The 26,379-nt window shown below is 49.7% G+C and overlaps 1 protein-coding gene across 3 annotated transcripts; it reads right to left on the reverse strand.

Annotated features, from left to right (window-relative positions):
* Positions 1-645: 645 nt before the first annotated feature.
* Positions 646-22,615, reverse strand: POMGNT2 (protein O-linked mannose N-acetylglucosaminyltransferase 2 (beta 1,4-)). 3 transcript variants are annotated; one of them, XM_082193424.1, is made up of 3 exons: positions 22,344-22,615; positions 7,821-7,942; positions 646-2,944 (listed from the first exon to the last, which is right to left on the reverse strand). In XM_082193424.1, exon 3 carries the CDS (start codon positions 2,852-2,854, stop codon positions 1,118-1,120), a length of 1,737 nt encoding a protein of 578 aa, XP_082049550.1. In that variant the 5' UTR covers positions 2,855-2,944; positions 7,821-7,942; positions 22,344-22,615; the 3' UTR covers positions 646-1,117. The 3 variants fall into 3 exon arrangements, with proteins under 3 accessions (XP_082049550.1, XP_082049551.1, XP_082049552.1); XM_082193425.1 differs by lacking the exon at positions 22,344-22,615 and adding an exon at positions 21,935-22,290; XM_082193426.1 differs by lacking the exons at positions 7,821-7,942; positions 22,344-22,615 and adding an exon at positions 5,069-5,191.
* Between the last annotated feature and the right edge of the window lie 3,764 nt (positions 22,616-26,379).

Below are 26,379 nucleotides of genomic sequence, written 5' to 3' on the forward strand. Positions count from 1 at the left end.
CTCTGTCCCAGCTCCTGCCAACCTAGCAGTTCAAAAGCACAACAGTGCAAGTAGATAAACAGGTACTGCTGTGATGGGAAGGTAAACAGCGTTTCCGTGCGCTCTGGTTTCCATCATGGTGTTCCGTTGCACCAGAAGCGGTTTAATCCTGCTGGCCACATGACCTGGAAAGCTGTCTGTCGACAAACGGCAACTCCCTTGGCCTGAAAAGTGAGATGAGTGCTGCACCCCATATTCGCCTTTGAGTGGACTTAACCATCCAGGGGTCCTTTACCATCACCTACCTTTGCTTGTGTACCTTCTTGTCCTCTGTGATGACTTTCCCTGCCTTTCAGTTTCAACAAAAAGGGCAAGCACTGTTAGATGATACAAGGTGTGAAATAGAATGGTTAAACAATCATAACACACAGTGCTTTTTCTGGGGGGACGTAGGGGTACACAAACCCTCAACATTTTGTGAATCTAAGTTTGGCCTCATTGAGGGGCAGTATTTCAATATGAGTAGGAAAATGAGAGTACCCCCAAACATTTTTTTTCAGAAAAAAGCACTGATAACACAAATCAACACACACACGAGCTTTTATCATATAATAATCCTCCAGAAGATTTCAAGCATAAATATCAAAGAAAGAGAAATTGCCTGGGTAGGTTTTCAACCGTTTAATGAAGAACGCTGGTACCAAATATTTTGCTCTGGGATACAGATATTTTTTTGGGGGGGAGCATAAAAATAAACAGTGGAGAATACGAAAGAGATTGCCCAGCCAGAGACGTCATTAAATCCTGGTAGAAAGCTGAGCTTGAAATATTCACTACACAAAAGAGAGATTTTGAAAGTTACTGTGAAGGTACAATGGCTGCCTTCTGTTCTGAATTCATTTTCGTCACCTCCTTGGCCTGTAGGCTTCTTTCAAGGACCAAGAGAGCTCAGACAGCGACGGAAAAGAATGCCACGCAGAGAATACACACGGAACACCATAAAATGGAGACTGAGGCACTAGCATGGTCTTCAAAGTCCTGATCAACCCCATGAGAAACTAGAGGTTGACGGGACCAGCCTGCTTTATTTGAAAGCCCCTTGGTGGAATCAAATCCCTCATCCGAAACTGGCTGGCGGTTACGTGCTGCACAACAGCACGTCTGCAAAGGGTCCGAGGAGATTCTTGTTGAAAATGCAACGGATCCACACTAGGTAGTTTGCGAAGGGCTTGATGTTGTCAGAAAAGGTGTGGTTCTGATGGGACAAGATAAAAGGCATGTACGTGTTTTCCCCTTGCTCCTGTATCCACACTTCGTATTTCACTTCCCTGACCTTCAAATACTTCAGATTCCAAGGGATCTGCCAGGACACAGAGAGTTTGGCTTCACTGGTGCCCTGGACGGAGGTTTGGCACTTGGCGTCTCTGACTTTGCCCGGGTAGAGGCCGCTCGTTCCCTTCTGCCTCTTGGGCCCAGGCTTCGTTTTCACCGTTTGCCTGATGGCCTGGATGAGGGAAACAACGTTGACTTTTGTGTCCTGGTAGATGCGGAAAAGCCACTCGGGGTTGCGGCAGCAGAGGTGCCGCGGAACTTCGCCGCTCTTCACGATACGGTCTTGCTCCGCCTTGTCCAAGTGGGCAATTCCTCCTTGATCCCAAGGCCGGTCCGGATAAGTCACCGTGTTCTCCTTCTCGGTGTTGGTCCAGGCAATGTACTGGAGGTCCATGCCAGGGAGACTAGACAGCGTTTTGTAAGGGGTGTAATGCTCAGGGTTTATGGCGTATGGGAAGAGTTCCACAACAGTGGCTCCTCTGGGCAGGAAGAGGGACATGGCGAGCTGGGCTCCGTGCATGCTGACCAGCATAGACGCATTGCTGATCAGGCGCACGATATCTGAAAAAGTGTGGTCTTCTATGGAAACGGTGATGGTTTTCATCTGGAATTCCTGGGCCAGCGCCAGAATAAGTTCTGCTTCGTTGACGATTAGCCTGTTGATGGTTCGGCTGAAAACTACAATATATTCTTCGCCGGGCAACCCTTCCGCGCTCACGTTCAGCTTCTCCGTCATGAATTTGGTGAACTGTCGGATCTCGTTCCCGGAGACCAGGATGTTAGCCTTGGGCCCCTGGGGCTGGACGAACCCGTACTGGTACCACGTGGTGATTTTGGACAGGCCCACGTACGACTTGGTAAAGCAAAGGAGGCGACCCAGAGTCTTCAGCTGCTCTTTCAAAAGCGGTTGCTTGGTGCTCAACAGCTTGTATAGCTCAAAGTGCAGGCCCTCCCCCCAGCCTTCCATGAAAAACAACCGGGCGTCCGAGTCCAAATCTGGGAACTGTTGCATGGTGTAGAAGATCGGGAGCAGATCGTCGTGGAAAACATGCATCAGGTTGTCCGGGTTGAATCGATTCACAATCAGGGCCACGTCGGGGACAAACACCGGCTTGGGCATGTATTTGAGCGAGGCGGAAGGCAGTTCTACAAAGTTGAAATACTGTGTGTTGTGGTCGTCCACCGAGGAGAGATCAAGGAGGGCAGGCTGGAATCTTCTGGAGCCCAGGTTGGGGAGCATGACCGAGGAGTTGCTATGGAAGAAGATGAACTCCTCGGCCTCCGTGGAGTAGCAGAGGGATTCGAAGCGGCAGATCCGGTCCGTGTGCATCCTCCCGGTGCACACCATCCTGGTGCCATCTTGGACCAGGGCTTGAAGAGCAGCGTGGTAGTCGATGCGGACCTGAGATAGTTCCTGCGTCTGGCGCGTGAGGACCAGCTCCTCTTCCAGCACAAAGACGTGATCTCGCAGCTTGATGTACTTCCACAGCACGGCTGCCAGGAGAGACACCAGCAAGGCATTAAACACAGCTGCTATGTTCATTCTGGACGCAAATCCTAGCAGGCGGACAGGTGGCAAAGACGGAGGAAGAGTGAGGCATCATGAGTCCTCTTTGACATTGCGGAACGAGGTCTAAAATTAGAAGGAGAGACAGAAACCCGGAGAAAAATTAATTATCATCTCAGGAATGTTCCTGTAAAGTTTCTTTTTTGACATAAAAAGTAAGTTCAAACATTTTCCAGATTCAAAAATACTTTTCGGAGCAGCTGCACAAAACAGATTCCTCTCTAATTTTAGCAGTGCAAAAATACATGTCACGCTGCAGATGGAGGCACAGATGCTACCAAATGGCTATCAAATAGAAAACGGTTTGCTCGACTATGCCTTATAAAAGTTCACTGCTGGAGGAGTGTATGGGGAGGAAAATAAAGTACAGTCGTACTTTCGTTCTTGAATGCCTTGGTACTCGGACGTTTTGGCTCCCGAACGCCGCAAACCTGGAAGTGACTGTTCTGGTTTGCGAACATTCTTTGGAACCCGAATGTCTGACGGGGCTTCCGCAGCTTCTGATTGGCTGCAGGAGCTTCCTGCAACCAATCAGAAGCCGCGTTTGGTTTCTGAACATTCTGGAAGTTGAACGGATTCCGTTCAACTTCCAAGGTACAACTGTATGCAATGTTATTCCTCTGGCTCAGACCGGGCGTATTCTTCCTTCTGGAAGAAAGAATACTGGTAGAAATGTTCTCATCAGGGAGGGGAACAACAACCTAAAAAAAACACAAATAGCAGCTTATCCAGAAAGGCTGGACAAGGATGGCAACAAGCAGGAAATGGTCACGAGCCTTTCCATGGCAATATATAGGCATTGAATCCATCAACAGGAAGCTCCAAGGGCCAAGTTAAACTCTAGTGTGGAGTGGGGGGAAATTGAAACTTTTTTTTTAAGTTATCCCAACCCAGTCTTGATCACATTATTACATGACATGAACATTATTCCTCAACCTACAAGCTTAGAAGACATTTGAAGGCAGCCCTGTTTAGGGAAGTTTTTAATGTTTTATGGTGTTTTTAATATTCTGTTGAGAGTCACCCAAAGTGGCTGGGGAAACCCTGCCAGATGGGCGGGGTATAAACAAATAAGAAGAAGAAGAAGAAGAAGAAGAAGAAGAAGAAGAAGAAGAAGAAGAAGAAGAAGGAGGAGGAGGAGAAAAAGAGAAGTGTTCAGTTAAACACTGCACGGCACACTCTTCTGCCCATCTCTTGACCAAAAGAAGCCAAAACAATGAATCTGAAGGATAGTCTTTTTATAAAAGCAGCATGAGCAACTGAATATCTCTATGCGTAAGCCGCACACCTAATAAAGCATGACTGCAATTAACACTCGCCAAGCAAATTTAGTAATTTCGAGAAACTGCCACCTCTTTTTACTATGCAGAAGTATCGTCAAGGGCAGATTAAGGGTTCAGGACATGTAGGAATGCACACCTGAGTCCACTTTAGCGAAGGAAAAGTAAGAAAGTGAAACCCCACCCCCACTAAGAGGGAGGAAGGCATACCCTCCAACATTTTTCCGATGAAAATAGGGACGCTAATAATAATAATAATAATAATAATAATAATAATAATAGTAATAATAATAGTAATAATGTTATTGTTTATACCCTACCCATTTGACTGAGTTGCCTCAGCCACTCTGGGCGGCTTCCAACATATATAAAAACATAATAAAACATAAAACATTTAAAAGCTTCTTCTAAAGGTTGTATACTGTATTGGCTTGAATATAAGCCAAAATTCAGCAAATCCCAACCATGAAAACTGCGGCTTAAATTTGCGACCTTTTAACAATGGGCTTTTACGATATCGCTGCTGAAACAGATACAGTAAAACGGAACTGGTGTGCATGCCTGCAGAATTTGAAGGGAGCGGCTTATATTTGGGTATCGTCTTTTTTTCTTTATAAGGTGCGGCTTATATTTGGGCCAATACGGTAGTTATCTTCTTGCTCGGGTGGTCACATAACTCCATCCCCTCCAACATTTCTCCAATGAAAATAGGGACGCCCTATTCCACACCCTCCAACATTTCTCCGATGAAAATAGGGGCGTCCTAAGGGAAAGCAGGACATTCCAGAATCAAATCAGAACCGGGACGGCTTCTGTACATCTGAGACTGACCCTGGAAAAGACCGATATTTGTAAGGTCTGCACTGAGTTAAGCACGAACGCTTCCTACAAACAGCACCAACCCTCTTACCGGGAGCTAGATGATACAACAGGGACATCAAATCAGAAACTGGGACGGCTTCTGTAAATCCCTGGAAAACAGGGACACTTGGAGGGTCTGGGGAGGAGGAAACCCTGAAGAAGCTTTCTTGCAAGGAACCAAGCTCTGTAGTTTTTCTGCCCACTCCCCGCGCCCTGCCAAAGCTCTGCAACAGCTGCAAGAGCAGGAGTTTTGTGTTTCAGGTGCCTGTCTCTCGACTCCTCCTGCTCCACCCGTCAGGTCAGCTGTTTCCGATTGCTCCGGCTGGGTTACCAGTCTTCCACTCGGGATTATTGGCTGTCATTCCTGAAAACCCACAAATGGTAGCGTCATTGAGACCTGGTACCATTTTGTAAGGGACACGGGTGGCACTGTGGGTTAAACCACAGAGCCTAGGGCTTGCCGATCAGAAGGTTGGTGGTTCGAATCCCCGTGACGGGGTGAGCTCCCGTTGCTCGGTCCCTGCTCCTGCCAAATTAGCAGTTCGAAAGCACGTCAGAGTGCAAGTAGATAAATAGGTACCGCTCCGGCGGGAAGGTAAAAAGGGTGTTTCCGTGCGCTGCTCTGGTTCGCCAGAAGCGGCTTAGTCATGCTGGCCACATGACCTGGAAGCTGTATGCCGGCTCCCTCGGCCAATAAAGCAAGATGAGCGCCGCAACCCCAGAGTCAGCCACGACTGGACCTAATGGTCAGGGGTCCCTTTACCTTTACCATTTTGTAAAGCTCCAGAGTTTGCCTGGGAGGCAGACAGGAAGCTTGTTGTGCTTTTAAGGCAATTAAACATCCAAAGAAGAGGGCAAGCATACACACACATTAAGAAAACTGGAGAAGAAAAATAGTTTTCAACCATGGGAAAAAGAGAAGGCAGCTAAATATATTTTCCCCCCTGTTCCTACCAAACTAGTCCCTCAGCTTTAAAAGCTCTCCTACTTACGACGGTTGGGGATACAGTTCAGTGCCAACAAACTACCGTACATTTTCTCCAAGCGTGCTATATCTAAGCGATAGGCTATTTCTTGGCAGAAAATCCATTTTCCTAGGCTGCAATCTCCCGTACGGCTTAGGAGTGAGCTACTTTGATTCCACACAAGAGCAGCAGAAGATAGCAGCTTTAGATGCGAGATCAGGAAGAAAACAAAAAAAACGCACCTCATCGTTTCATTGGTCTAGTTCAGGGTATTCCAAACTCTGGCTGTTTTTTGTGGACTACAACTCCCATCATTCCAAGGTACCAGGACCAGTGGTTAGGGATGATGGGAGTTGTAGTCCAGAAAAACATCCAGAGCATCATTGGATATTCAATTCTTACTGATAGCAAATGGACAGGCATTATGGTGCCGATGGAAAGGAGTTAAGCACAAAATGCGCAAAAGCTTCAGCACAAAATCTAATGCTGATTTTAAGTGGAACCTACAGATAAAGGTAAAGGGACCCCTGACCATTAGGTCCAGTCATGACCGACTCTGGGGTTGCGGCGCTCATCTCGCTTTATTGGCCGAGGGAGCCAGCGTACAGCTTCCAGGTCATGTGGCCAGCATGAATAAGCCACTTCTGGCAAACCAGAGCAGTGCACGGAAACGCCGTTTACTTTCCCGCCGGAGTGGTACCTATTTATCTACTTGCCCTTTGATGTGCTTTCAAACTGCTAGGTTGGCAGGAGCAGGGACCGAGCAACGGGAGTTCACCCCGTCGCGGGGATTCGAACCGCCAACCTTCTGATCGGCAAGTCCTAGGCTTTGTTGTTTAACCCACAGCGCCACCTGCGTCCCTACATAAGTTCCCTACGGAACCTACGGATACACAGCATTTAAAACTCTTGAGTATAGTATCTTGATTGGCGATTCAGTGGAATAGGGAGGGCAGCGATGGAGCATGGCCACATATTTCACGGCAGCCAAATACACCCAGGGGGCAAAGAATTCTTGAATTGATGAACTCACACACAAAAACAATGTGGAGGGAATGTTATTTCATATGTGGTGGACCTGTAAGAGGGTAAAGAAGTACTGGGAAATGATCCATAATGAATAGAAAAAAATGTTTAAAAGTACTTCCCTCCATCCCAAACCAGAGTCCTTTCTGTTGGAGATAATTCAGACTGAAATTCCCAGGTGTCAAAAAAGGTTGTTTATGCATGCTACTACTGCGGCCCAAAAATGGAAAACGAGAGAGGACCCAACTAAAGAAGAATGGCAACTTAAGTTGACAGAACGTGCACAACTCGCAGACTTAACCTATAGAATAAGAGAACAAGAACATACGTTTAGAGAAGATTGGAAAATGTTTATTGAATATATGGGAAATAATGGTGTACAGCTGAAAATGCTGACATCATTAAGATAAATTCAACAGTGTAAATAAGTTTTGATGGATGCAATAATGGAATACTGAATGGTATAGTTTTTGTAAAATATGCAGGGATTTATGATACGTAAAATGAACCATGGAAAGAGAACAAGGGAAATCGTTGATATCTTAAGGATGCAAAATGAGTATTTTAAATTGTAAAACAGAAAGTTTAATAAAAGTTATATATAAAAAACAAAACCCTCCACTACTTGCATTTTGAATGATAGTCCTAGGAAGTCAGGGCCACATGAATTTTTCTGAATGCCTTGGTCGCCTCCAATAAAAACTTTCCTCCCACATGAAGGTATATATATGTATATAAGATCTCCCAGAACAGGAAACCATGCCATGCGATGAAATCCTACACATTCACAGCCAAGAGACTTGAACGTACCTGCCAGCACCTGACGATTCAAAGCAGTTGATTTTCCAATTCCTCTTCAGGGCCTGAATGTCCAGGCTGGCCTCATCCTCCTTGCAGTTTGCAGCTGTAAAAAAACCACCGGCTGGACTGTGCTGAAAACCAAACCAAGGGAGATAAATCAGGCACTCGTAATATCTGCATGTTTTTCAATCACATTGCTAAGCTGTATGCCCAAAGCCCATGTCACAGCATTTTGCAATAATGCTAGGGTCCTTTAGCGGCTGCTTTGTTTTGCTTTTTGTCAGTAACGGACTCGCGGCAGACCGATGGCAAGTGGAATGTGTAATGAAATGCGGTGCAGCAAAAATTAGTATACAGCGAGGCACATGGGGGCAAAATATATTCTGTACCGCAGCTTCTGATGGGGACTGAGCCGGAGGTGACTTAACAGAAAAGAGCTCTTGGGATCATAGCTCCGGAAAATGTCAACCCGGCAGCTGTGAGAAAGGTGAATTCCATGTTTGGGATAACCAGGAAAGGGATCCAAAATAAAATGGCCACTCTGGTGATACCTACAGTGAATAATTTTGTCTGTTTCTAAACCTGGGGAGGAGGTAAGTGACCATAAATTTCTAACAGCTCGCATTTGCAGTCTGTGCAGCAAAGCATCTCCCGTCTTTTAAAAGACGCAGTCGCTCTGTAAGAAAGCACCAGGGATGATTTATTTATTAGATGGGCCATTAATGAGCTCGACTCACCATTTCTCGGACACGCGGCGTTTCAAAGTGCAAACTTTTCCTCTGTATATGCTTGCAAGTGGTAGTAAAGGTAAAGGTAAAGGGACCCCTGACCATTAGGTCCAGTCGTGACCGACTCTGGGGTTGCGGCACTCATCTTGCTTTATTGGCCGAGGGAGCCGGCGTACAGCTTCCGGGTCATGTGGCCAGCATGACTAAGCCACGTCTGGCAAACCAGAGCAGCACACGGAAATGCCGTTTACCTTCCTGCCAGAGCGGTACCTATTTATCTACTTTCACATTGACGTGCTTTCGAAGTGCTAGGTTGGCAGGAGCAGGGACCGAGCAACGGGAGCTCACCCCATCACGGGGATTTGAACCGCTGACCTTCTGATCGGCAAGCCCTAGGCGCCACCTGCATCCCACAAGTGGTAGTAAGGCTCTCACAATTGCTCACTCACTCAGGGACCCTTTTATCAAGAGGGGGCATGATCAGGAGGCAAGGCAAGAATGAGCTAAGCTCCCAGGTTGCTGCAGAACTCCTATGCTACCATATAAATATCCATTTATTATATTCCTTTCACCCTTCTTCCCAAAGGAGTGCAGGGTGGCAAACACAAAAAAGTAACAAAACAATACAGCTAAAATGCAAACATGCTGTATTTAATTTTCTGAAAGGCATCAAGAACACGGCACGGGACAAAGTTGGCCAGGCTGCAGCAAATCTGCAAAATTGTCCCCTGTCTGTCTTGCCTGATGCCGTTAGGGGTGGACGAAGGCCATCACTTCCAATTCCACCCAGTATGCAGTGCTGTTTCTGTTCCACTGCAGTCAGTCTTCTGCCAATAGTTAAGTTATTTGCCTTGCTGTCTGCTGTTGCCATGACATTACTCCAGTCCATTCACTTCAATGCAAAGAGAGCACAATACAGATGCGTCGGGAAGCGGAATCAATTGCATGTCATTTGTTGGACTGAAAGCAACAGCGGCAGCACATAGCAATCTTGAGCACCGACTGACTTCCTTTCGAGACATGGGATGAGTAAGCGAAAAAACAGCCAGCAATTTCATCTCCTGTTTTCGTCGGACTTCTCCAGCAGCCTCGGATGTCCTAGATGCAGCGTGGGACTCATATGGCCAAAAAGGACGTAGACCTATTGCAAATTGCAAGCCCTAAGGCACTTCAAGTATCTGTTTACATCGTATCCCTTACAACTCACCAGGAATGCCATGTATTTTTCATTAACTGACTGATGCTGTATTTCAAACCAGAGACATAAGGTGTTTTGAGTTGTTTTCACGCCAACAGAAGCAAATCCACATTAGGTACCAAGACATCCTTTGAAGTAACTGCATTTAGCATCTGCATTCAGGGCAGAGCTGATACATAATAATAATAATAATAATAATAATAATAATAATAATAATAATAATTTTTTACTTATATCCCGCCCTCCCCAGCCAAGGCCAGGCTCAGGGCGGCTAACAACAATAAAATAATACAACATTCTAAAATCATTTCATTAAAAAATTACTTCAAATCAAATTGATGGCAGCCATTGGGCTAGAGTTCTGTGAAGATTGCCAAAGGAGGGAGTCAGGCTGCGCCCTGACCAAAGGCCTGGTGGAACAGCTCTGTCTTGCAGGCCCTGCAGAAAGTTGTCAAGTCCCGCAGGGCCCGAGTCTCTTGTGGCAGAGCGTTCCACCAGATTGGAGCCACAGCCGAAAAAGCCCTGGCTCCGGTTGAGGCCAGCCTAACCTCTCTGTGGCCTGGGACCTTCAAGACGTTTTTGTTTGAAGATCATAAGTTGAATCCACATCTGGGCTGCTCCTTCACATCAGATAGTCACAACATTCAGTCTCTGGTTAGCATGTTGTCCTAAGCTTTGGCTCAGTGTGTTGTCCAAACCCAGGTTCATGGCTTAGCTCTCCTATACAAACCACAAGCTGTAACCCATAGGGCAGACCTTGGTCACAGCTTGTAGTTCGTCTGGGAAGAGCGAAACCATGGGCCCAGGTTCAGAGGAAACACTAAAGCAAACCATGGTTTAGATCAACACAGAAGCAGAAAGAATGGGGAGGAGCCACATGGTTGCACATTCTCTCCTAAACCATGGCTTTGCATGGCATAAATGCAACTTCAATGGGGAGTGGGTGCAATGTATTGTACATTAATTGGAGAAACACGAACACCTGCTCAATTCTCCCACTGAAGACAGAAAAAGAAAAGACTCGGATGTGCTAATGTTCTTCTAAGCAGAATATAGGGTGTGACGATTATGGGTTACTCAAACAGCGCTATGCTGTCAGATTTTGAACACCCGTTTCAAAAGCAAAGATAGATGTGCCCGGCCAAAAAAGTAACTCCCTATTTTTATTAATAACACATAGCCCTCGGGACCGCAATGTGAACTTCAATATTCAAAGCTGTAGAACTACTATGCATTTTTGCCCGGGTTAAGACGAGATCAGCTGTCACCAACAATCTACTTCCCCGGTGAAATATTATGCAACACAGAGAGAGAGAGAGAGAGAGCGCAAAGGGAAAGATGCTTGTAAGGATCTTTTGAAAGGGAGAGTCAAAATATTTGCAAAGCATGATGAGATTGTGAACGTTAACAGAACAGAGAATGAGAGCACTCCGGGAGAGTGGTTTGGGAAAAGTCTCAAAGGCTAAATGGAGAGGTCTGGATTTGGTCCCTGGGCCTGAGGTTCCTCACCCCTACAGCAGAGGATGGAAGGGGAGAGAGAAGAGAACTTGGAGATTCTGCAATCTCATGCTTCCACTCCACAACCCAAAACAAAAATTTGGCACAAGAAGATTGGTCTTCTTCATTCTGCTTGCATAAAGGAAAGCTCTCGACTGAAACCGTTCAGCAGTATCCGAAACTGGCACTCTATACCCGAATACGCCAAAGAAAATGCCAATCACACAAGCAAAAATTTTGACCAGGTCAACCACTCAGCCTGGTTTGCACGGCAAACTAAGTCAAACCATGGTTTAGCGTGAATGTGCAGGCAGGCAGGCAGGCAGGCTCCAGGAGACAAGAGATCTCTTTGCTCCTCCTTGGTCATTCTGCTGCCGCACCATGGTAAGCTAAACCATAAAGCCAGGTTTAGATGACTTGCTAGGACAAACCATGGCTTAGCGCAGCAGCAGAATGATTTCAGGAAGAGCAAAGCAGTTGCAATCTTCTCTCCATGAGCTCATGTGTTCACGCTAAGTTATGGTTTGGCTTCAAACAACATGGAAACCATGTTTCCAGACAACATCTGTGGTTCCCCACACGTACCACTGGCAGACTACTTCATGGGTTTTCTGCCTGCTATAGCAATTGTACTCAATGCTGCCTTATAATTTCTACTGCTTCTTTTCTTCCTTATATTGCTTTTTCTCACAGCACAATTTGAATTCCATAGATGAAATAATAACATAAAATGGAAAAATGGAAACAAAAACAATACAATTAGAAACAAGTCTGATATTTAACGCGCTTTGTCTGCTGTTCACAGCCATTGCACTGACTGTTTTTCACAGGCGCGCAACTCAAATGATGCACAGGAATCAGTGGTGGTCTATGGAACACAGTTTGGGAACTGCAGATTGACATAGAAGAATCTGGCAGAAGCCCCGATTCGAACAGATCCCTCTAAAACGGCAGCTTTTGCTTCCAAGCTTATACCTAAAAGAAAATGGCAGTTCGCACACTTTCAGAAACACATGCTATGGAAAACTAGAAGTCAGCTTCTATCAGTCGGACCATCTTCAGGGGTTCAGGAGCAGAGACGCAGAGAAGGAAGGAAACAGAGAGCGAGGGGGAGGAATCCGAAGGGAGAATGAGTGATGATGACGACCCGAGATCTCCAAGCCTAAGCAGTGAGTCAGAGGACTCCCAAAAGGGAGCCCCAGTGAGCAGAGCAAGGGGGGGATCCGGGGGGACACCCCAGGAGGAAGGGAACAGAGGAGATTCAGAGAGCAGCAGCTGGAAGTCGGGACCCACGCTCATAACTGAGAGCGGCAGCAGCTGGAAGTCGGGACCCACGCTCAAGACTGAGAGCAGCAGGGAGGAAGGTAGCCAGGCATCGGGTTCCGGAGGCTGTCAGCAGGAGGGAGGGCACGAGTCAGGGGTGGTCACGCCCTCCTCAGAGAGCGAGGCAACGGTTAAGAGGAAGGCAGGGAGTTGGGCGCGCGCGCCAAGTTCAAATGCAGAGGAAGCTGGCGCAGCAAGCAGCCCGGAGAGGGAGCCGGGTCCCAAAGCCCGCCGAAAGGAGGAGGAAGGAAGTGGGGGGTCTTCAGCGTCGGAGGAGTCTAGGAGGGAGGAGACTAGGAGGAGCAGTGGGACCCAGAGACGCAGGGAGAGGCGTAGGAGGTGGAGCAAGGCTAGGGTATTAAGCTGGTGCACAGGGGGCGGAGAGTCAGACGAGACTTCGGCGACCTAGAATGGAAGGTGTAGAGCTGCACGCTGCAGTTCGGACATGAAACTTGTAACTCAATAAAGACTCTTATAAAGTGAACGTTGGCTAGCGTGGTCCTGTGTGAGCTGGGACCTGGTGGCAGCTCTGACAGTAAGTCTCGTCCCCCCTACAAAGAAGTTCCAGGCGCCTGAAACACCGCAGCGGGAGAAGGCGCAGCGAGGGGTGAAGAGGGGTGCCTGGACTCAAGCTCACAAAATCGGCAGGCATGACGGCTGAACAGCAAATCGCAAATCTGCAAGAGGCAGTGACACAATTAAACACAGAGATATTAGCATCCCGAAAGAGGGAGGAGGAAGCAGCGCTCGCCTACAGAGATCTCCAAGCCAGGTTTGAAGCGTTTGCCAAGCAGGTACAAACGGGACCCAAGCCGGAGGGAGTTGGGTTGGCAAGGAGATCAGGCGGTCTTGTGCAGCATTTTGATGGGAACCTGCAACAGTACCCCAATTTTCGAGCAGATGTACTGTGTGCACTGCAACTGCTGGCAAAGGACTTTAGAGATGAGGAAGAGAAGGTGGGGTTTATCCTATCCCATTTGCATGGAGATGCTAAAGCTTGGCTGCGCAATTTGTGGAGGGATAAGGATCCAGCGCTTCAAAGTGCGGATGCCTTCATCAAAGCGATGGATGCATGCTTTTATTCTAGCATAGATGTGGATCTTGCGCGACGGGAGATACATGGACTTAAACAAGGCAGGGCCACGGTACGACAGTACCACGCACGCTTTTTCGCACTCGTCAGCGCTTTAGAATGGGACCGAGATTCGCCTCCAGTAAGAGATCTCTTCTGGGAGGGTCTCAGCAACCCAGTTAAGGACGAAATTGCGAGAGGGGAGAGACCCAAGAGCACGCAGGAGGTGGTCCAGAGGGCGCTATCTGCGGGAGTGCGGCTAGAAGAACGCCCATGGGCCAGGGAGGAGGGGCGTAGTGGGCGCGAAGCAGCGAGAAGTTTTTCCTTCGTTCCCAGAGAAGCAGAGCGTGCGCAATCCACGCCTCCGCCAGGAGGGGGAGCAGAACCTATGGAGGTGGGAGGTGCCAGGGCTCAGTCAGCAACCAGAGCCCTAGCACCAGGAGCAGGCAAATCTAAGACTCCTAGAGGGACCCGGAAGTGCTACATCTGCGAAAGTCCGCAACACTTGGCGAAAGAGTGTCCCCAGAGGAGCCTGAAGCACACTGCAGCCGCTGCTAAAGTGGAGACAGCTACACAGCACAAAGAACCTCTGCAGGGAAACGACGATGTCTGGCTGGAGACGGAAGTACTGGGGCCCAGCCAGACGTATCAGTGAAGCAGTCCCCAGAGATCTTGCAACCCACAGACCCCCTCCCGCCCAAACCGGTCGTGCAACTGACCGCATCGCTCCAGCTGCCCAATGGACTCACAATAGACGTCCCGATCACTGTGGACTCTGGGAGTAATGCAGATTTTATGGCGCAGGATTTTGTGAAGCGACACGCTATACAGCTACTGCCTGCCACTCTGCCCCTGCAAGTCGTCACGGTGGATGGGAGAGAGTTACTAGGGGGGCAAGTGGTGCAGCAAACGCCGCCACTGGTGATGCGATTAGGTAACCACAGAGAAGTCATCAGCTTTAATGTCACTCAGTTGTCGGACACTCCCATCGTCTTGGGCATGAGCTGGCTGGACAGGCACAGTCCGACACTGGCGTGGTACCAGAGACAGCTGATCTTCGGTTCTTCTTATTGCGCTGAACACTGCATTATACCCAGAAGGGAGGGGGAAGAGGAAGAATCGCAACTACAGTTGGGGACGCTGCACACAGTTCCCCACAAATACGCGGACTTTTTGGAGGTCTTCTGCGAGAAGGAGGCGGACAAGCTACCCCCTCACCGGCCATATGACTGCAAGATTGACCTCCTGCCAGGGGCGACGCTGCCTAAGGGGAGGCTATACTCCATGTCTGAGGACGAAATGCAGGAACTCAAACAGTTCATTGATCATAATCTGGAGCGTGGCTTCATCAGAGAGTCCAAGGCAGTGGGGGGCAGTCCCGTTTTCTTCGTGAAAAAGAAAGACACGCCCCAAAAAAGACTCGTTGTGGACTACCGCCTCTTGAACCAGATGACCAAGCCGTCTGATTACCCCATGCCCAGGATTGACGACCTCCTCGCGACGGTGCGCAAGGGACGCGTGTTCACCAAGTTGGACCTACGAGGGGCGTACAATCTCATCCGCATACGGGAGGGCGATGAGTGGAAAACGGCCATGTTCACGCCCCTGGGCACCTACGAGTACAGAGTTATGCCCTTTGGATTACAAAATGGCTCTCACTGTTTTCAAGCTTTCATGCATCACGTATTGGCGGGGCTCCTCTACAAGAAGTGCGTCTGCTTCCTGGATGACATCCTGATATTCTCTGAATCGCAGCAAGCTCACGACCAAGACGTGAGGGAGGTGCTGAGGAGGTTGCAACAACATAGACTGTACGCCAAGCTAGAGAAGTGCCAGTTCGACACGACGGAGGTGGATTTCCTGGGATACAAGTTGTCGGACAAGGGACTAGCCATGGACAGCACCAAGGTTCGCGCGGTGTTGGATTGGAAGAGCCCGCGAAACCGGAAGGAGGTACAGCGGTTTGTCGGCTTTGCCAACTTCTATCGCAAATTTATCAAGGGGTTCGCGATGCAGACGGCGGCCATTACGGACACGCTCAGCTCCAAGAAAAAGAAATTCATCTGGACGGAGCAGGCGGAGCAGTCCTTTCAAGCGCTCAAGCGTCTCTTCGCGTCGGAAAAGCAACTGCTGCATATCGACCCCAGTAAACCGTTGAGGGTAGAGACAGATGCGTCAGACAGAGCCGTGGGAGCCGTCCTGCTGCAGCGAGACCCGCAGGGGGTCTGGAGGCCGGGAGCGTTCTACTCCAGGAAGCTCAGCAAGTCGGAGCAGAACTACACCATCTGGGACAGGGAGTTGCTGGCCATTCATGCAGCGTTCAAGGCGTGGAGGCATTTCCTGATCGGCGCCAAGCATACAGTGCAGGTTTGCACGGACCACAAAAATCTGGAGCACTGGCGCACGGCGCAGTTCCTGAACCAGAGGCAGATACGTTGGGCAGAGTTCTTTGCGGACTTCGATTTCCGAATAGAGTATGTCCCAGGAGACACCAACATCATGGCGGATGCACTGTCCCGGAAACCGCAATACCTAGAAGAGGTGACGCCAGCGGCGGCCATGCACATCTTCGCACCGACGGCGTGGGCGTGTGCCTCAGCTACGGTAGACCTGGATGCGGTGCGGCGTGCGTTGCGGGACGACTCATTTGCGCAAGAGAAGATGGCAGAAGTGCACAGAGGCACGGCTAACACAGACGAGTTCCAGGTGCGGGACGGCTTGCTCCTACATAAAGGGGCCGTCTATGTGCCTGGAGACGAACTTCGAGCCAAGGTACTGCAACAGTTGCACGACGCACCCACGGCCGGTCACTTTGGCACAGAAAAAACGGTGGAATTAGTCGCGAGAGACTTCTGGTGGCCCAGGCTGAGAGGGGAGGTCGCGGACTACGTCGCGAGGTGCGACACCTGCCAGAGGGCCAAGCCGGTACACAGACCGCCGGCGGGACTGTTAGAACCGCTGCAAACGCCGTTTGAACCGTGGGAGAGGGTGGCCCTAGACTTTGTCACGGATTTACCCAGCTCGAGGGGCAAGACAGCTGTACTAGTGGTGGTGGACTTGTTCACCAAGATGGCACATTTCATTCCGTGTGCGAAGGTGGCCACGGCGGAACAAACCGCCAAACTGTTCATAGATCACGTGTTCAAAGTGCATGGTCTGCCGCGGTCTATACTGTCCGACCGCGGACGCCAGTTCATCTCGAATTTCTGGCAGAAGCTGATGGGTTTTCTACATGTCAAGGTCAATCTGGCATCGGCAAGACACCCGCAGACCAACGGGCAAGCAGAGAGGGTCAATGCCATCATGCAGCAGTACCTGAGATGCTATGCCAATCAACAGCCTGCGACGTGGGTGGATTACCTGCCGCTCGCCGAGTTCGCTTACAACAACACGAAGCACGTGTCCACAGGGTGACGCCGTTCTTCGCCAACAATGGGAGGAATCCCAGAACCTTCCCGGGACTGGAGAGAGTGGGGGAAGGAGAACCACAGACGGCGGACGCGTTCGCGTCAGAGTTGCAGGCGGTCCACGATCAACTCAGACGGCAGCTGGAGCTAGCTAAGCACGCCTACAAGGTGCAAGCTGACAAGCACAGGCGGGTTGGCGAAGAGATCCACGTAGGAGACTGGGTCTGGTTGGCAGCCCACGCAGTGCCGACCAGGTCACTAGCCAAGAAGAAGTTGGGGCACAAGCAAATTGGTCCGTACCAAGTCGAAGCACAGATCAACCCGGTAGCTTTCCGGCTGGCGCTGCCGGAGGGTTCCAGAATGCATCCGGTGTTCCACAGGTCGGTGCTCACTCCCTACAAGGCACCTCACAGATTCCAGGAGCCCGGGACGGCACCGAGTCCGTTCCGGGAGCGGACGGAGACGCGGGGGGTGGCGCAGCAGGACCCCATCAACGAGGTCACGGAGATTTTGGACTCCAGATGGGGGGAAGAGGGAGTCGAATACCTCCTAGCCAGAGAGGGCACCCGGGCCAGCGCCAATAGCTGGGTGCCAGACTACGCTTTGGAGGAACCCCTGCTCAAGGACGAGTTTCATGCCCTTTTCCCACACAGACCCATGCCAGCGAGCTTCTTCGACGACTGGCTGTTCACGCCCACACTTTCTTCCAGCACGTTCCATGGATTCGACTCGGACGGGGAACCCGCACTGAGCACCCGTTCCCCAGAAGGATCACCGGCGGGTTCGGCGTCAGACACCTCGTATTGGTGGGACGATCGACCAGAGGAGCAATGGCGCCGGAAGTGGCTGGAGATGCCAGGTCGAGCGACCGACGCAGAGACTGACACGGACGTGTTCGGGGAGGACCTTGGGTTCGAGCACGGCGGTACAGAGATGGAAGCGGAACAGGTCAACGTCGACGACCGCGAGGAGGAAGAATCGGAGGTCTTCAGTTGGCGGCCAACCACGGGGAGCGAACTGTATCCGGCATTCCCTCCCATGATGATGGAGCACCCAGCACCCACACCTGAAAGCGGGGAGGGGGGAAGGGGGGGCTTCGAGGGGGGATGGATGTCAGGGGTTCAGGAGCAGAGACGCAGAGAAGGAAGGAAACAGAGAGCGAGGGGGAGGAATCCGAAGGGAGAATGAGTGATGATGACGACCCGAGATCTCCAAGCCTAAGCAGTGAGTCAGAGGACTCCCAAAAGGGAGCCCCAGTGAGCAGAGCAAGGGGGGGATCCGGGGGGACACCCCAGGAGGAAGGGAACAGAGGAGATTCAGAGAGCAGCAGCTGGAAGTCGGGACCCACGCTCATAACTGAGAGCGGCAGCAGCTGGAAGTCGGGACCCACGCTCAAGACTGAGAGCAGCAGGGAGGAAGGTAGCCAGGCATCGGGTTCCGGAGGCTGTCAGCAGGAGGGAGGGCACGAGTCAGGGGTGGTCACGCCCTCCTCAGAGAGCGAGGCAACGGTTAAGAGGAAGGCAGGGAGTTGGGCGCGCGCGCCAAGTTCAAATGCAGAGGAAGCTGGCGCAGCAAGCAGCCCGGAGAGGGAGCCGGGTCCCAAAGCCCGCCGAAAGGAGGAGGAAGGAAGTGGGGGGTCTTCAGCGTCGGAGGAGTCTAGGAGGGAGGAGACTAGGAGGAGCAGTGGGACCCAGAGACGCAGGGAGAGGCGTAGGAGGTGGAGCAAGGCTAGGGTATTAAGCTGGTGCACAGGGGGCGGAGAGTCAGACGAGACTTCGGCGACCTAGAATGGAAGGTGTAGAGCTGCACGCTGCAGTTCGGACATGAAACTTGTAACTCAATAAAGACTCTTATAAAGTGAACGTTGGCTAGCGTGGTCCTGTGTGAGCTGGGACCTGGTGGCAGCTCTGACAGCACACTTTCAGAAACACATGCTATGGAAAACTAGAAGTCAGCTTCTATCAGTCGGACCATCTTCTTAACTCAGTGTTGTCTATAATGATAGGCAGTTGCTCTGTGGGGTTTCAGACAAGGGTCTTTCTGAACCTCACCTGAAGATTTTCTGAACTGGATCTGCCATCTTTTGCATGCAGAGGACGTGCTACACCAGTGTTTTCTAAACTTTGGTCTCCAGGTGTTGTTGGACTACAACTCCCATCATCCCTAGCTAGCAGGATCAGTGGTCAGGGATGATGGGAATTGTAGTTCAGTTTGGAAACACAGTACTGTAGTGTTGAGGTACAACTCTTCCTAGGCAGCCCAAAGTAATACAGGGTAATAAATACACTTCACAGCAACATTATTAAATATTTTCTTATCTCTCACCAGCTTTTTGCTCCCTTTATTGTTCATGGCTTTCTGACCTTGGATGGTGAAGAGAGATCAATAAAATCAATGTTAACATCTCTTGTTTAGGCTACTGCATATGATAGTTAATTCTTCTTTTTTTAAAGCAGTTATTTGTATTGATATTCTCCCCCCCCCACGCCAGTTGAGTACTTTACAGTGCATCTGTATGCATGTTTACTCAGGAATAAGTGCCATGGATTTCAGAGGGGCTTACTCTCAGGTAAGTGAGATGGAAGGCTTGTGAGGGGTAACTAGACAGAGGGAGGTCTGTAAAATATAGAGGAGCAATCCATAGGCCATCAGATAATTTTCTGTACCCAGATACCCCCACAAGAAATTAGAAAAGGTGAGTGAGCACTCTGCCTCTCTGTCCCGGTCACGAGACACACAAGAACAAGACTGGGAGCCTGCTCTTAATCACATCTCACAATGTCGTCCAAGGTTGTGTCGGATGCTTTGAAAAGAATAGCTTTAGAGTACAACAGCTCCGGCATAACTTACTTCTGAACAAGCGCTTGGAAACAAATGTGAATCTCTGGGCCCTTGCAGACTGGTGTTTTACTTGTGGGTAGGGCTGGTTTTCAACTTTGTGATATATCACCAGTTACCATATTTTTTGCCCCATAGGACACACCGGCCCATAGGACGCACCAAGTTTTTTTGGGGGGAAATAAAGGAAAAAAATGTTATTTCCCCCCCAGGCACTTGTGGGGCTGGCAGCGGGGAGAAGCGCTCTTCTCCCTGCCGCCCGCCTGGAGACCAGGTCTGCGCCTCCCAGCTGTCCCCGGAGCTTGCGGGGCTGGCGGCGGGAAGAAGCACGCGTCTCCCCACCGTCAGCCTCCAAACCACATCAGGAGACAGCGGGATGCCGGCGTTCCGCCTCCCCGCTGTCCCCCGACCTTGTGGGGCTGGCGCTGTGGCTCTCCTGAAGCCTGCATTCGCCCCATAGGACACACACACATTTCCCCTTCATTTTTGGAGGGGGGAAAGTGTGTCCTATAGGGCGAAAAATACGGTAAACACCGCAATGGGACGCGGGTGGCGTTGTGGGTTAAACCACAGAGCCAAGGACTTGCCGATCAGAAGGTTGGCAGTTTGAATCCCCGCCACGGGGTGAGCTCCCGTTGCTCGGTCCCTGCTCCTACCAACCTAGTACTTCGAAAACACGTCAAAGTGCAAGTAGATCCGTAAATAGGTACCGCTCCGGCGGGAAAGTAAACGGTGTTTCCGTGTGCTGCTCTGGTTTGCCAGAAGCGGCTTTGTCATGCTGGCCACATGACCCGGAAGCTGCACGCCGGCTCCCTCAGCCAATAAAGAGAGATGATCGCCACAACCCCAGAGTTGGTCACGACTGGACCTAATGGTCAGGGGTCCCTTTACCTTTACCTTAAACACCGCAATATACTGATATATCACAATGTCTGAAATAAGGATGGAGCTATGTAGAAGCCTTGGCCGGCTTCACAGTGCCCCCCCCATTGTGCTTTTTTGCGTAACGCACACGTGATTTGCAATATAATGCCAGGTCAAAAATTATGAAACCAACATCGTGGTATGGACTTCAAATCAGGTTTGGACGGTATATCTACTCATGTAAAAACACACTGATTCCCGGACCATCCATGGGCTGGATTTAGAAGGCGATGGGGCCGGATCCAGCCCCCGGGCCTTAGTTTGCCTACTCATGTACTACAATATAGGTAGTTTTTAAGACCCTATTCCCCCAACCCTGAAAGGACAGAAGGTTACACTCAAGTGAAATTTCAGATCCAACGTAGGGAAGGAACCCTGCGGGGGATAAGAGATCTACACTAATATTCCTTCCCCGGTTCAGAAGCAGCACTGGGTTGCTGACATTTCCTAAATGTCATAAAGCACCATCCATCTATTGTTGGCAGCATTAAGATAAATTCAGCAGGGTAAATAAGTTTTGATGGATGTAATAACGGAATACTGAATGGTTTGGTTCGTGTAAAATAGGCAGGGATATATGGTATGCCAAATGAACCATGAAAAGAAAAGAAGGGAAGTCATTGATATTTTAGGGATGTTTAAATGAGCATTCAAAATTGTGAAACAGAAAACTGTATCAAATTATAAAAAAATAAAGATTAAATAAAATCTATCTACCTACCTACCCGGTGCTGTTTTTCTTAAAAAGTGTTTCGGGGGTACTCTCATTTTCCTACTCATATTGAAATATGAGGCCAAACTTAGATTCACAAAATGTTTAGGGGTATGTGTACCCCTGCGTGCCCCCAGAAAAAAGCACTCTTATCTTTCTATCTATCTATCCAGTGCTTTCCCACCTTAAAAATGTTTAGGGGTACCCTCATTTTCACTCAAGAAAATTACCATTTTATAGTTCAAATTGGGAAAATTAAATACAGTAAATGGACAAAAGCACAAAGATTCACAAAATGATTAGGGGGTATGTGTACCCCTTCGTCCCCCCCAGAAAAAGCACTGTCTGTCTGTCTGTCTATCTATCCATCCATCTATCACGGAGAAAGAAAGCCCTTATCATTCATCAGCCATCTAAAACTTACCCCGATCCCGCACTTGGCCTGATCAATTGGACATATCTCCGCTTCCTGTGCGTAAAACCGCGTTCTCTTTAAGAGCCTGTGCTGGAGCATCGCTAGCACCAAAATCTCACGCATACGAACACACACAAGCACGCGAAATAAATGAATAAATCGGAATATTCTGCCCTCGAATCAGGATCTTGCAGTCAGAACGCCATAGAAGCGACGGAGGGTGTCTAACAGGAGCGGGGGGAGGATTTCTCTGCGCGTTTTATGGAACGTCCAGAGATGATCAACGTTCCATTCTGGAACTCCTGCGCGCGGGTTTGGGCATTGATCATGCAAACCATCCATTTGCAGCTTCTGCCACCCACACCCCCACCCCCAAATGCCCTGCAGCTCCCTCTACCGGCCAGGTGCCAAACCTCACCCCCTGCCGACGCTGCTTTTCCTTCCTAGGACACTGCAGCAGTTCTTGCGGCGGCGGCTCCTCCTCCTCCTCCTCTCTCCCGATTCGGGAGCACGATGCCGGCTGAGCAATCCTCCTTGGCACCGAATTAGCCCCCCCGCCCCCCCCCCTGGCGCCGAGCAGGAGCGACGGGACGGTTCGCGCGAAGGAGGGAGGAGCGGGAACTTGGAAAGGGGAGAGAAAGAAGGAGGGAAGGAAGGAAGGAGGGAGGGAGGGAGGGAAGGCAGGGAGGAGATCCGGATCCTCTAGCTCCGCCCCTTTCGGTGATGGACAGGCCGCTCCTCCCTTGACCATCGGGGGAGGTGACCTGGGGAGGCGGGTCGGGGGCTGCCCTTTTTTTTCCTTTAATGGTGGGAAGCGGGGGGTGGGGGTGGAGAGAGGTATTTCTGCTGCAGGCAGGACGGGAGGGAGGAAGCTGGGGAAAGGCCGGATCATTAAAGCCAGTCGGCTTTCTTCTAAGGAAAGGAGTGCGGGGGGAGGGGGAGAGATCTGTTTGCAAGATGAATCCTGTCGAGCGCGTGCAGAAGGCAGAGAGTGGGCCAAACATTGCATGGGGTCCACACGTCTCTTTCTTCCCGGAGTAATGCATGACGCGAGCGGACTTGAGCCATTGCGCCTGGTTTCAGTCGCAGGTTCCTAATCTCAGGGTCGTGGATTCGAGTTCCGCGTTGGGCAAAATAATAATTCCTTCACTGTTGGACTGGATGACCCTTTGGGGTCCCTTTCAACTCTACAATTCTAGGATTTTATGAAACCCCCACTGTTACGGGAAAATCTAGGTGTGAGGCTGCTCAGTCACCCAGCTCTTTGGGCAGAGCCCGCCGGTCCCTGCGGAATAAAGAAAGGAGTCCAGCCATCAACGGAGCAAACAGCTGTAGACCAAAGTTTATTGCGCAACAGGTTCAGAGAGGAATTTTGAGCCCCGCGGATGGGGTGACAAAGACTTTTAAAACTTTCCCACCATATCCCAGATTACAGCTCGTACAGCATCATTGCTACATCACTGACATGTCACCAAAGGGGAGGGGTAGACAGGGGTTACACTAGTTTAACCTTGGCAATCTTGCAGTCTGCAGTCCGCTGGCAGTAGGAGTACAATATGGGCACGTCTTTAAGTTAACATCTTACATTAAAAACCTGACAGTACCAAACTATTGAAGGCTTTTCACCAAAGCCAGACTAAACGTCTTTCTTTCTGCAGTTGCAGATAGGTAGCCATGTTGGTCTGCCATAGTCAAAATAAAAAAAATTCCTTCCAGTAGCACCTTAAAGACCAACTAAGTTAGTTCTTGGTATGAGCTTTCGTGTGCATGCACACTTCTTCAGATAGTGTATATACCAAGAACTAACTTAGTTGGTCTTTAAGGTGCTACTGGAAGGATTTTTTTTATTTTTCTTTCTGCAGTGTTGGATGGCAGGTTGAGAGGAGTTCCCTACCAGGACAGACTTTGCTCGTGTGCTCAAGACATCGATTCCATAAAACATATTTTGTTGCACTGTGCCAGGGCTGAAGTGATACTACCTTTGCTGGTACCTTTCCCAGGAAAATCAGAGGCTCACTATGTCAGGTTCCTATTGGAAGACTGGACAAACACTAAAACATTAGCAGTGGCAAAAGCAGACATATCAGGGCAAGACTCAGGTATAAGATTAGCATAGGCAAACACCTCTGAAGTCCCACCACCCAAAGTACAATAGAACTTCCTTTGCATGTCTGGACCCCTTGGCAAGTCTGGTGATGGGATTAGGCTTTCCTTGGCCAACAATCAGCTCAGCAATTGTCACCTCTGGGAACTTCCTGGAGTCCTTTTTCAAGGGGGAAATAGCTTTGGAATGCAGGAAACTGGCAAAGGAGTTAATTTTATATTGTTTTTAAAGCTAGGTAACTTCCCTGAGCTGTCAAGTTGAAAGGATACACTCAGGCATAATATTTTTGGAACAGACTTCCGGAATGGATTAAGTTTGAGAACCAAGGTACCACAGTATATATAAAGAAAGATGACCAAAGTTTGCCCCTGGTCACGCCAGGGAGGTTCTCTCCCTTGGTTTGCGTCTGACCTGACTGTGTGCTGGGAACAGGCCCCATTCGGACCACCCCCAAATCCCTCTGTCCTGACGTTCATATTTCACCTGGCGAATCTTGTGGGTCAAAGTCAGCCTCATAGCAAGGAGGAATTTTGCACATCATCAATAAATCTAAGAAAGCTCCGCCTGCTGCCCTATAACGGTATAAGAATAACAATCAGAGGGGGCTTGCGTCATCGGCTCATATTAGCTGGTGTTTGTCTGCATAATGGGATCGTCCCAAGGTGATACGATTGTTAAGCATCCTTCCAGCAAATTAATGTCAGGCTTTAACTGCTGAAGTCTTTGCCCCTGATCAGTTGATGCGCATCTGGGGAAAACTAAGTTTTTAATAGCTGTGCATTCCTCCTCTCCCACCCGACTGAACATCACAGGTGCTTTGATAGAATATATTTATGTCGGGATCTAGGCTGCTAATACATAATAAGGCTGGAAGCCCCCAAGTGAAATTGCCCTCCTGCACTGACAAGCTATTGCTGGGTGGATTTTTGGGAAAGGTCTGATAATTAGCAAAGCCCGTTACAGACGCTTCAGGTTACAGAATCCGCTAACCCAGAAATAGTGCCTCGGGCTAAGAACTTTGCTTCAGGATGAGAACAGAAATCGTGCGGTGGCAGCGGGAGGCCCCATTGGCTAAAGTGGTACCTCAGGTTAAGAACAGTTTCAGGTTAAGAAGGGACCTCCAGAACGAATTAAGTTCTTAACCCGAGGTACCACTGTATTCTAATCATTTCTGGGGGGGCGGCGATGCCTGTATGTTAGCACGTTGCATCAAAACCCCACCGTCTTCCGTGTTAGTCTTTGAAGTGCAACAAGACATTTTCTCTCCCCCTCCTGCAATTTTTCTAAGAAATGATCAAACAGCTCTAGGTTTCATCAGACAATCACTTTTAATGATTTCTCATGAGCAATAAACTGACAGCAGTCCTTCACTGTTACATAACCCTAGAGAAATAGAGGGGGGTATATCCGTGTTCCTGATGCTGGGAAAGGCGGAGGGCACAAGGAGAAGGGGACGACAGAGGACGAGATGGTTGGACAGTGTTGCGTGGCGAGTTCCCGCCCCCCACCAGGATAAATAAAGACACGAGACACCATAGTTTAAGGTTAAATGGGCGAATTAGGCCACAACTTTATTGAATTCAGGAATGAGAGGCATTGGCTTAGGCATTGGTCCTAACGACTATCCGGCTCCAGCCCATTTGCTGGAGACACGGGGAAGGGTTAACACTATATCGGGGGAGTCTCCTGCCGAGGCACGTCGACTAGGAGCTCCCCTGGGTCACCGCTCGGGGGCGTGCCTTTGGCCCACACCTCCATAGGCTTCGGACAGGGCCACGCCCCCCTTTAACGAACCACCCTTCGCTCACTGGGGGGAGGTGATGGCGTTCCTCCCCCCCCACATCCTGTTAACCCCTTCTTACCAATGCCTACCGCCACACGAGCAATCGCTCGCCGCCAATACTCTCATGCCTGAAACCAATCCCTTACCACAACGTCACCTGTGCACCACAACGTCACCTGAAAGCAAAAGAAGGTAACGAAGCCAGGTCAAGTATACTGTGAACAATCACAAGGTCTTACGAATATATCCCTTAAATGCATCAGACTTCCACTGCCCCCAAATCCTTCATCCTTTCAGTTGAGAGTCCCAAATGCAGTGCTGTGGTGGCGGCCCCAATCCTAAAGGAGTTAGCCGCGAATTCAGCTGAGGATAAACCGCAGGCAGCAATCTCCCTTTGCATAATGCACGTGGACTGATGCCATGCAAGGCAGGAGCCATCCAAATGTATAAGGAATGGACCCGAGACGGTTGGTCTCATGTACATGAAATGTTTAGTGTCCTTTACTGCTGATCGGCGGACACGGCCGGGATTCCCCTGCTCTCGCGGGGGCTGAAACCAGCCCCCGC

This window comes from Podarcis vaucheri (genome assembly GCF_965113315.1).
Source record: "Podarcis vaucheri genome assembly, chromosome: 12".
NCBI lineage: Eukaryota > Metazoa > Chordata > Lepidosauria > Squamata > Lacertidae > Podarcis > Podarcis vaucheri.

Excerpts from the sequence above, each read along its gene's own strand:
- POMGNT2 (XM_082193424.1), bottom strand. The coding sequence starts at position 2,854 with ATGAACATAGCAGCTGTGTTTAATGCCTTGCTGGTGTCTCTCCTGGCA.